We start from the raw sequence: 12088 nt of genomic DNA on the forward strand, positions 1-12088 counted from the left end.
CAGGAGGCAGGGGGTTAGCACCCTAACCCCTGCGCTGTTCAAGGGCTAGCTGTACTTTTCACAGGTTTTAGTGTTTGGTTTTTTATTTTTTCCTTAAGTAGGCTTTACTCAAGTTCTGCTCCCAGATGTGACCTCACATCTTTCAGTTAACTGGCTTTCCTTCTTTTCATTCCTCAAGTCCTCCGTAAGGAAAGTCTAGAGAGGCCTGGTGCTGGCCACGAGACAGAACTCAGTGTATTCACGTGGCTCACAAATAAAGGTTAGGAAAAGGCGTGCAGCTCCCAACCCCAGTGCCGGTAACACGCACACAGAGCGCAGTGGATGATTTTCAGCGCCAAGTTTACCCTTGTTTTTCCTCTTGGCAAAACAGAGGAACCCAGTGCCTCTGGATGATATGAAAGGTTCTTCTTTATTCAAACGTGTGCATTTTAAAAGCCTCTGGTATTTTCCTTCTCTTAAAAATAGAATTCTCTGCTGACAGTGGCTTCCCAAATCCCAATGCTCAGAATGTCGTAGTGCATATCTTATCTAGAAGGAGGAAAAGGAATGAGTTTGTAGGAGGCCCAGAAAAGTCAGCAAGATTGCGTTAGAGCTGTGGGTTTCTCAGCACGGGGCTGGCTGTGAGGGGAGGCTCGTTCATCCATGTGCTCAGCCCACATTTGAGCACCAGCTCCATACCCTGCTCACGGCTACACACTGAGGGTATGGCGGGAGGAAAGTCAGCCCCATTCTCCAAGATACCCCAGTCCAGTAGGACAGACAGACACGCACACAGAGCATTAGAATACATTTTAGTGCTTTCATAGATGTGTGAACTAAGTATTGTGGGAGCTCAGGGAAGGGAAGAAGGCACGGTTGCGGGCCTCGGGGATCTATTATCATGATTTGAACGTGAGAACCATACTCTGTTCCTAGCCTAAGCAAACTTCCATGTTTATATGTTTTCACAGCTGTAAGGGTAATGAGTCTTTGAGGAAGTCCTTTCTGGTTTGGCACAAAATCAGGTGTGGCTTTGAAAAAATGTTAGCGTATACATGAAATGCAGACATTAAAAGAAGTATCCCAGGATGATGGTGATGGTTCTCCAGTGTGTAGGAAGAATAATGCCTTCATTTCTTGAGTGTTCTCCTTTGTTGAGTACTTTACACATAATTGCCGATCTTCCCCATGGCCCCTGAGGCAGACATTATGTCCCTTTCACCACTGATGGAGCTGACAATGAGAGCGCTCACATGATTTGCCCACAGGCGTGAAGCCAGCAGGATGGGACGCATTGATCAAAGCTGGACCGCATCATTTGTTTCTGTTTCTGGCTCAACACTTCCACCTGCCATATGATTTTTGGCAAGCTACTTACCACCCCTGTTAGTTTGTCTTCAGTTATTTAAGAGCCCTGTCTTCTGATTTCAGAGAAATGTTACAGGAAGGAATAAAGTGTCAGCTCTAGGATGTCACACTTCTTAGGAGAGAATTCAGATGTAAGCCATTCCTTGTGGTTAGTTATAAATAATGGAACATTTTAGCCCATTGGTTAAAAGGGTCCATTCCCTTCCCCATCCTCTGTACTTCCTGCTGTTTCTCACTATAAACCCTTTCCTTCTTGGCTGCCGCGGGGGCTCATCATCAGATAGGAGTATGAATGTTACACCCCAGGTTTCTAAGAATAGATGCTCTGACATTTGTGGGTTCATCTTGCACTCCTCTCCATTGTGCTTTTGAGGACCATTTTGGTTCATCGTAGCTGAAATGGACAGGAGGTTTCTTACAAATCACCTCTCGAGATAGAGCCGGGATCCCCTTAGTGTCCCCGTCATAGGGTGGCCGATACCACCGTGTGCTTACTGAGTTCAGTGGCAGGACTGTTCTAAGGGCTTTGTGTGTGTTAGCCCATTAAGCCTTACAGCAACCTGATAAGTTAGGTAGTGGTGTCTTACCCATTTTATCGATGGAGAAACTGGCACCGTAGAGAGGCCACATGTACCTGTATGTATGCTGTGTCTGCTCAGGTCCACAGCAAGTAATTTGAATGTGTACCAAAACAGAAATTTCTTCCCCAAATCCTAAGAATGTATTAGTTACTTACTTGGCTTTAGAAAATACGACAGGGGCACCTGACTGGCTCAGTCGGTAGAGCACGTGACTCTTGATCTCAGGATTGTGGGTTCGTGCCCCATGATGGGTGTAGAGGTTACTTAAAAGTAAAATCTTTGGGGCACCTGGGTGGCGCAGTTGGTTAAAGCACCTCACTCTTGGTTTTGGCTCAGGTCTGCTCTTAGGGTGGCCCCGCATCGGGCTCCACGCTCAGCATAGAGTCTGCTTGAGTTTCTCTCTCCCTCTTCCTCTGCCCCCCACCTGCTTGCACACTCTCTCTCTCTTTCCCCCCAAAATAAATAAATCTTTAAAAAAAATAAAATGAAATCTTTAAAAAAGAAAGAAAAGAGACTATGCCATATTCTAGTTTGCTCAGGCATAGAATGCAGAGCTCTGTCGTCAACCTCCATGTTGTAAACCTGGCAGTGTCTTGAGGACGGGAGTTGCGTCTTCTTCCCCTCCTCGAGTCCTCCATACTTTGTCACCCTTCCTCAGTGACAGCACTTAATACTTCGCTCCGCTGTGGTGTGGCTGACATCCTTGCTGTCTGGGGGGCCCTGAGGGCAGGAGCTGGGCGCCAGTGCCGCGCCCTGGGGCAAGGCACGCAGTAGGCCTGCTCCGGCGTTGTGCAGGGCGGACGCCAGGCGCGTCCTATCAAGTAGCAAACCAGCTCGTGACAGTTTGCTCAGCACCGCCTGCAAGGTGGTAACCCCACTTCACAGTTGGAAAGCTGTCGGGGGAGATGACACAGCTCACCCAGGATAAAGTGGAGAAGCGACAGCAGAGCCTGGGTGCTTACCGAGGCCCACAGCTGTGTCCTTGAACACGAAACTACCAGAGGCGTCCTCGGTGGGACGCCATCCCAGGGTCAAGCTTGACGTGTGCTCTGTCTCCATCCACTCAGGATTTGGTCTTGTTCACCTATGTAACCCTTTCTTTTCAGGACGAATCTCACTTCCTCAAGAACATCAAGACAGCCCGCTGTCGCGCGGCCATGCCCCTCCTCAAGGTGAGTCCCGCGGAGACCTGGCTTGGAGCCTGAGCCCACTCGGCGTTGAGGGCCCACTGTATCTTGCTCGGCCTGGCAAGGGGTCCATGGAGAGCAAGGGCTTACGTCCGGGGCGAAGGGCTGTAGGCCATGGACGTGACTTAGCGTCCACTCTGGGCATCACTCTGGAGGGCTTCAGCACCAGATTCGTTTTTCTTCCTAACTTCCTGCTAAGGAGCTGGTGGTCGGTGCAGTCGTTTCTGTCTGTCGGAGACGAAGGCCTGTCGGAGGTCACAGGCTGGATGGGGGCTGTACCGTAGGTCCTCTTGGGCTCCCGGACAAGGCAGAGGGGGCCACCAGCGGCATGCCCTCTGAACAGCTCAGGAGAAACGGCCTGTCTGCTAAGTCACTGTGGGGACAGAGCTCTCTTGCGCTGAGAACCAAGGGAGAGGAGTCGTACAGACTCGGAACCAGGCCATCGGGTGTCAGCAAGAAGCCCTAGAAAGCTGAGGCGTGCCTCAACACTGATGTCCTCCCCCTGGGCCTCCCTAAGTCTGTCTGGTTAGCGAGAGGGTCAGCCATCCACAGCCCTTACTGTGCGGGCCTACACTGAGGCCTGCGTGCTCTGGTGGGTCGAGCCCTGGCTTCAGAGCGGGCAGCGTGTGGATAGAGCGTAGCTTCAGATCTGTGTCTGAGAGTGTTCTGTTCTGACACGCGACGTAAGCTCCGTGTTTCATCCGGCACGCGCTCCGGGCCCCCTTCCCCAGACAATGGGAAGGCCCCGAAACTTCCTTTCATCTTTTTGTGGTGAGCTTTTTCTTAATATTGGAAAACATTAGTCAATTAGGGAAGTCGCTTTTTTTCTTAGAACCAGATAGAAGCCTCTCACAGATGACTTCGGGAGAATTTCCTCTGGTCTATGTAGACTGAGCAGACAAAATTCCGTGTTTATCATGTGCTTCCTTAAAGCAGCCTTTGTGTTGTGCCCGCACTTGCACACCGCAGCTTTCGTTGCTTAAAAGAAGCTTTACGTTGTACGTAAACTAGGGAAAAACAAATATGCTAAATGTTGGCGAAGCTTATTAACATTTGAAAATTAACTTAATTTCTCCAGCTCCCCGTAAAGCACAACTGTCTAACTCGTTTCAAATTTTGTTTTGTTTTCTTTTGTCTTAGGAATAACAACATGATACCTCTTCCAAAGCAGGATTATGTCCTGTGCTCCAAACTTAAAAGTCCTTTACTTAAAAACCTTGATTCTCTGCTCACATTATTTATAAATATTGATGGATACCCTGCAATGTAATGTTTTTCTCAGAGTGGTGACCATTCTTTTTGGAGGCTTCAATATATTTTCTTTTGAAAAACGTTAATAGATCAGGGCGCCTGGGTGGCTCAGTTGGTTGGGCATCTGCCTTAGGCTTGGGTCGTGATCTCAGGGTTCTGGGATCGAGTCCCGCATCGGGCTCCCTGCTCAATGGGGAGCCTGCTTCTCCCTCTCCCTCTGCCTGCCGTTCCCCCTGCTTGTGTGCTCTCTCTCTGACAAATAAATAAATAAAATCTTTAAAAAAAAATAGAAAAGAATATTAACAGATATCTTACCGTGGTTCCAGTATTACGGTGGTACCTATACAAATCTGTGCCCCTGATTGCTTAGAAGAAGCTTGCCATAGGTAGGGTGTGTCACTACAGGTACGGAGGAAAGCTTTTTTTTGTTTTTTAAAGATTTTATCTATTAGCACAAGCGCGTGCGTGCTCAGGTGGGGGGAGGGGCAGAGGCAGAGGGAGAAGCAAGCTCCCCACTGAGCAGAGAGCCGGACTCAAGGCTTGATCCCAGGACCCTGAGATCATGACCTGAGCTGAAGACAGACGCTTCACCAACTGAGCCACCCAGGTGCCCCAGTAGGAAGGCTTCTGAGCAGCCACCTGGTTCATGCGGTCATTGGCTGGCCAGGCAAGCTGGACTACATACTTGTTTCCAAAACATGTGCTTCTGGGTCAGACCTTTTATTTTTTTATTTTTTTATTTACGCTGGAGCCCGATGTGGGACTCGATCCCGGAACGCTGGGATCACGCCCTGAGCCAAAGGCAGACGCTTAACGACTGCGCCACCCAGGCGCCCCAAGGGTCAGACCTTTTAAAGCAGCATTTGTATCTTTAATATCATGGTGTATTTCAGAGTGCTACATTTAAGACAGACCTTTTAGCTGTTAACTAGTATAGCTTACCCTGCATTTGCTGTAGAACTCGGATGAGTTAACACTCTGAGATAGGACCTTTGAACATGGCCTGCTGTGTATGGAGGTGTCTTGAAGCCCCTCTCGTCAGTAACATTGACATCACAGGATTCCGAGCTGTTGACGGGATTGAAGGGAGGGGCGCTGAGGCATTATATGCTGTTCTGCCAACCAGACCTTTCATCTCGGCTGTATTTCCATCTAGATCAGAGTTTCTCAGTCTTGGCACTGCTGGCACTTTGGGCTGGATCGTGCTTTGCCGTGCGGAGCTGTTCTGTGTGCCGTGGGGTGTCTAGCAGCACCCCTGGCCTCCCCGCACTAAGTGCCGTAGTCCCTCCACCCACACACCAGGGGTGACAAGCAAAATTGCCTCCAGATATTGCCAAACGTGCCCGGGAGGGGCAGATCACCCCTCTCCATCTCTGTTGAGAATTACTGATCTAGATACTGGAAGGAGATGGATCTAAGTATTTTTGGAACAAGAGGAGAGTTCAGAGAAGTAAAACATGCCTTTAGAAAGGCACGCAAGGAACTAATTTAGTACTACTCGATTGTTCCTCCAACTTGTGCATGTCCGAGAACTACATTCACATAATTAATATTTCAAGATATGTTTGGCAAATGCGCACGATGAGGTAGTTAGGTGATATCCTACAGTCTGTGAGCTGGCCAGGCTGAATCGTGTCCTGAAAATGTGAGTCTCGTGAACAGTGATAGCAGGTGCACTCGGGACACACGTGGCTTAGGTTGTAGGAAACTGGTGTTGTGGTCCCCTGGGAAATGTGACGTCTTTCTTTCCCCACAGCACTCTTTCTTTGGGCTACTAAGCAAGGTAGTTCTATTTTTTGTGTACACGTGTGAAAGTAGCAAGACAGAAAGCCATGAGGAACAAAATTCACGGGCGCCTGGGTGGCTCAGTCGGTCGATTGTCTGCTTTCAGCTCAGATCATGATCCTAGGGTCCTGGGATCCAGCCACTCCCCTGTTTAGCTGGGAGTCTGCCTCTCCCTCGCCCTCTGCCCCTCGCCCCTGCTTGTGCTCAATCTCTCTCTCTCTCTAAAATAAATAAATAAAATCTTTAAAAAACAATTCAAATCACCTTAACTCCTTCCAACAGAGAAGACCACCATTAACATGTCCATTGTAGAGCAAGGTCATCATTTTTAATGGCTCTAGAGCCTTCTGTTGGATGGATCCCATAGTTTAGTCCTTAGTGTTAGACGTTGTTTTGCTATTATCAGTAATTCTGCAAGTGAACATCATCGATGTATTTGTAGCTTGCATACTTTGACCTATTAGGACAAATTCCTATGTGCAGAATTGCTGGGTCAAAATTTCACTTTTTGGGGGCGCCTGGGTAGTGCAGTCATTAAGCGTCTGCCTTCAGCTCAGGGCGTGATCCTGGCATTATGGGATCAAGCCCCATATCAGGCTCCTCCACTGGAAGCCTGCTTCTTCCTCTCCCACTCCCCCTGCTTGTGTTCCCTCTCTGGCTGGCTGTCTCTCTGTCAAACAAATAAATAAAATCTTAAAAAAAATTTTTTTCACTTTTTGATAGATGCCTCTGAAGGCGCATGTGGCCAGGCTTAACCGTCTTTACTCCACTCAGCCCAAGTCACGCAGTCTTCTCCATAAGACAACAACCTGAAGGTAGTCAGTCTCTTGCTTTAGAGCAGCGAGGTGGATGTTGGAGTTTTTCTCTGATTTATAGCACTTTTTATTGTCAGATGGTGTTCGATTATTTCTCTGGAGGGAAAAAGGCCTCAGAATCCCACCATCCTTTCCTAATAAATAGCTATTTCTCTTTTTGTGTGAGTAGGTCCTTTTTATGTCTCTATTGATTGGTTAGATGAAACGAGAGTAGTGACTAAAATGTATGAGCTTTTTCTTTTTTCCTTTCTCGTTAAAGGAGTTTAAGTAGATGATATATTCAAAAGGGTGTACAGTGAAAAATAACTCTTTCTCCCACCTCTGGGCTCCGGACCCCTTGATTTCTGTCTCCGAAGGCAGCCAGAGTTACCAGATTCTCACATTTACTTCCAGAGCTTAGTCTGTGCCCAGCTAAGCATGTGCATGTGTTTTCCTTCCTCCCTCCTTAGAGTGTTCCTCGACTGCTATTTTGCTCCTGCCTTTTTTCTCTGACTAGTGTATCTTGGAAATCATCCCACCTCATTTCAGATGACTCGACCTCATTCTTACAGGTAGTATGGTATTGTATAAATCTATCATAATATGTATCATCTGCTCCCTTTTGATGGCTTCGTAGCCAGGCTTTGGCCATCACATATAGTACTGTGGTGACCATCTCTTCACATGATACACAAGCAGGTGTAGAGAACCCAGTCCCTCTGCCTCTAGAAGAGATGGCTTTTTGCCCCTCTCAGCCCGAAGGGAGAGTGGTATCATTTGAGGGCCTGTTCTCCCAGTGTGACGAGGCTGCAGGAGGAGTCCCTTGTGGTCCTGCTGTTCTGGTGAATTTCCTCCATTTTATCACAGAATCAGGAAGGAAATTATTGGAGTCTAACACTTAAGGTAGAATAGACTATTTTCCCGGCGGAAAAAACCGTGCTTAATACTTAATTTGAGCATGTGTGTTGTGTTAATAACACCTGTGCCCATGCATGCCTTGAAGGTCAAAACAACGTAACTTTAATTAGCTCTAATTATGCCATTTGATGTATTCGCATGCATTTTGGTATTTTTGAACCAGAACACCTGTAGTCACATCCTTCCTTCTTTCTGTTCTTCCCTGAGAACTAGTTACCTTTCACATGGCATCAGTATTTTATTACTCTCAAAGCAGTGATGCTTGCTTAGCTTGAAAGCACTCTGGTTCTCGTGCAGATCAGTTTGGTGTTGGCAGGAGTGCTCAGACTTGTGACTGGAACTTTGTCTCTTTTTGGGAAAAGGCTAGATCCTAGAAGGAACCGTTTTGTATGAAATATGCTGACCCAACCAGAGACTCAGAAAGGCTATTTATGAAGTATCACTGAGTGGTAGGTGGCCCTCTGCTGATCCTTGGAGTGCCCTCTGGTCAACAGGGGTCATAATGATGCCATTTGTCCTGGTTTGGTTTTGCATGTCATGGAGAGCAGAGGGAAGAACAGAACCTCGATCTTCTCCCCGGATTCCAGTCACTGGATTTCTCCTGAAGAGTGGGTTTCCCCTCTTGTTCTCAGGGTTTAGATTTAACTACGGGTGTTGACTCTTCTGTTGCTTCTTGGCTCCTGACGGTGATCCTGCATTTGTTTTTGATCTGTGTACTTTTAGTCACGTGCCCCCAAACTGTTTGCCATTCTCCTTGTTTTTGAAGATTCTATAATGACTTCTGAACTCGTGACAGCGTAGCTCCAGTGTCCCCACCACATGGGGCTAATGTGTGTATCAGGACACTTGGGTGGCGTGGGCACAACCTTCTCTTTGACGTCACCAGCCTTCCCAAGTAGTACTGCTAAATCACAGGGGACTCCGCCTACAGACCAAACTTGACCATTAGGAATAACATGGGGCGAGAACGGGGCTCGGCTTTGGGAGCATGACTTCTTCCCCAGTCCGGAGTCTTGGTGAGTAAGTGTGTGATACCCAGTCAGAATAATTCAGTAAAGTGATTGGCTCAGTTGGAAAAAAAGAGGTAACAACAGAAAGTGATACAGAATCCCCAGGCTGCTTCTTGTATGAACTTACAATAATTTCAGCTCTTCTCTGCAGCAGAACATTCTCTTGGCTCCTATTTAAAAATCTATGTGTAGGTTACTTACTCTGAGTTGGATTGGATTCTCCTTGGCAAATTATTTATACTAACTTATCCTGCTAGCATCCTGTTCCTCAGGGCTGAACTGATGACCTTGATCCCTGGGGAAGCTGACCCTGTCTTTGAAGGTCATCTGCCCCCAACAGAGTCTGCTCCTGTGAATCACATCATTTCTCTAGGACATCACACAGAAATTACTTTTTTGCTCCACGGTGGGTTTCCTGGGTGCTGCTCTCTTTCATTAGCCAGAGGAGTTGACTATAAAGTGTTCAGTTTAGTGTGCATTTACGTAGTGTGGATTTATGTAGTTTTATGCATTTCTATTTTCTGAAATTGCAGGTTCTCCGAGGTGGAGGGTGACCCATAAATCATGGGCAGCTGGTCAGAATTAAAGGCCGTTTGGGTGACAGTGATGACAGTACCAACATGTTGGGGCTGAGTAGGGAGCAGGCTAAATCATTCCAGAATAGATAAAACGCTGTTCTGGTTTCTTTTCAAAGCTGGCCTTTTTCTTTTTCCATAATGCTACCTCTGCTTTTTAAACGCCTACAAACATCCATTTTCAATGGTCTCATCACCCCTAGTCTGGGCAGTGTATGGGAGAACGCGCTCAGAATTAACTCTGTCCTGTAAATACCCAACCGAGAACCCGAGAGTTATTTTCCGTCACCTGATCTGTGAGCTGTCTCTGCCCAGGCTCCATCCCCAGGCAGCAGCAGCGACACGGGGAATCGGTTTATGATGGTAGGCCGATTTTCTCTTATTGATAAGACTTCTCATTTTCCCCGTTTCATTGAAATGGTCTTGGGCCAAGGCAAGCGATGCTACAGACGTCATTCAAGAAGCTCATTGTTATTTTAATGAGTCTGCATTAAACCGTGCAGGAAATTAGAAGCCTGGGTAATTGAACTGTGGAAAATTGTAGCTGAAGAAATTCATAGCTCTCCTGTCATAATGGAATTAGGTACTGGCAGTCACTGAGAGGGCAAAAGTGCATCTCGAGAGTTGTATATATTGTATATTTATAAAGAATCATTTTTCTTCCCTCTGTTGCACCTTTATTTATTTATTTTTATGAGGCAGCATATCCATTTGAAAACCTAATTTCCTCCCCCAGGTGATTTACTGCATGCCATTGCCTTACGCTCCCCTCATTAACTCAAGGTTACAGTGGTTAACAAGGTGTTTCTAGACAACTGAGCTCCCTGGTAGGCTTCCTTCTCAGGGCTGAAATGGATTTTAACTCCAGGAATTTTTGGCCGTTCCACGTCCCAATACAGTGGGGAGTGTCTCCTTTATTTTCATCCTCTTGCCCATCTTAGGAAGAGGTGGGATATTTCAGTCTGATCTCCTTGGCTCAGGTTGGGGTCAGGCTGGCGAGGAACCTGGAGTTCATCATTGGAGTCAACCATTTATTTCTGTCTTCCCCACTGCTGAGCAGGCTGCTGCAGACCCGAGCTGAGTTTAGGGTACATGGATCTGGGTCCCACTTTTTAAAGTCCTTATTAACTGCAAAATGAGCTAAGTCAGGGAGCTCCAGGCTCAGAGTATTGTGCAGCTGAGTTAGCGACAGCCTTTCATCCTACGAAGAAAATCAGGTAGAGGCTTATGCACGGCCACCACTGGCTCTTCCTCATGGCAGTGAGAAAGGGCTGGTCCTCGGTGTCATTATCTGACTGGAAGTTCAACTCAGATGTCAGATCCCATCTGGAAGCAGGTCAGACCTGTTGCTCTCTCCCCCCTTCCACTTCCTCTTCCCATGCTGGATTCTTTGAGTTTATTCCATCTTCCCGGGGACACTGGTTAGCTGAGTATTTCTCAGCATACAGCAAACTTTGGTCGGTTGCTTACTTTGTGCCAGGCTCTGTGCTCCAGAAGATAAAGGTGAACCCAGCCCTGATCTCAAGATGCTCGTAGTCTAGTGAGGGAGGCAGAGAAGGTGGAATTCAGTATCATGTGCCGAGTCCTGGTGTACAGACTTGTGACAAAGGCAGCCTAGGAAGTGGCATCCCACTGCTTACGTAGGTCACACCATGAAGCTCTTGGAACGTGTGTGCTCCTCTCTCTCTGGCCACAGTACCTTTGCTTAGAGTTCCCAGGTATGGGCCACACTGGGATCTGGAGTGAGGCCAGCCTGTGGTGTCGTTGGAATCTAGATCTTCCTGGGTTCTCAGGGGACTAAACTGGAGAACTGCCAGCAGTCAGGGTGCCCAGGAAGGGAGAGGTGCTCTTGCTGCATTCCAGGGAATTTTGCTCTTCCTGGGGCATCCACCTCCAATCCCAGTGGGCCATTTGGGATAGTCCCTAGGTGCTCCTCTGTGTGCTCTCAGCACTTTGGCTGTTTGTCTTCCAGGTTGCGAAGAGGGTGATCCTGCTGTCCGGCACGCCAGCCATGTCCCGGCCCTCAGAGCTCTACACCCAGATCATCGGGGTCAGGCCAACTTTCTTCCCTCAGTTTCATGCGTTTGGACTTCGCTACTGTGATGCCAAGCGGGTATTTATTCTCTCCTCCCCCCACCCCCCAATGCCCCATCCCTCTCCCCAGTTCTGATACTTACCTTTTTTTCCTTCTCTTTGGCCATGGTATGATCAGAAGTACACTGGCCAGGGAGCCAGACCCAGATTTTCATCTTTGCCCCAAACTCTGACCTTCAGGTGTCCTCGGGAATAAGAACAGTCTCTCCTGGTTTTAATGCTTGTGGTTCTAGGGTAGTGTTTCCCAGTGAGGGGACCGGGGGTGATGCATAGGTACCCAGAGCTCTGAGAAGGGCACGGAGGCAAGCTAGGAGTGTGGCTGGGGCCCGTATCTTCTGCACAGAAAAAACAACACAAGGCCTCCAAACAGGTAGAGTGGGGAGTGTGATCTGGAGCTGCCTTGGTGGCCCCTCATCAGCCAAAAGAGCAACTCATTGCAGTGAATTGTGCCTGCTCGATAGGCCAGAAGCCTCTGAGCTACAGATGCTCTGTGGGAACACAGTGCCAACGGGGCATGCGCCTCTGGGGCTCCAGTCTGCGGGGCTT

General features: G+C 48.0%; 1 protein-coding gene across 5 annotated transcripts in view; it reads left to right on the forward strand.

Annotated features, from left to right (window-relative positions):
• Positions 1-12088, forward strand: part of SMARCAL1 (SWI/SNF related, matrix associated, actin dependent regulator of chromatin, subfamily a like 1) — a 57147-nt gene that overhangs the window by 18853 nt on the left and 26206 nt on the right. For all 5 annotated transcript variants that reach the window (XM_034655152.1, XM_011233824.3, XM_034655153.1 and 2 more), the window contains 2 exons: positions 3035-3100; positions 11421-11561. In XM_034655152.1, the coding sequence (XP_034511043.1) occupies positions 3035-3100; positions 11421-11561 (207 nt within the window). The remainder of the gene's footprint in view (positions 1-3034; positions 3101-11420; positions 11562-12088) is intronic.

The sequence above is a fragment of the Ailuropoda melanoleuca genome, chromosome 2 (genome assembly GCF_002007445.2).
Source record: "Ailuropoda melanoleuca isolate Jingjing chromosome 2, ASM200744v2, whole genome shotgun sequence".
NCBI classification, from domain to species: Eukaryota; Metazoa; Chordata; class Mammalia; order Carnivora; family Ursidae; genus Ailuropoda; species Ailuropoda melanoleuca.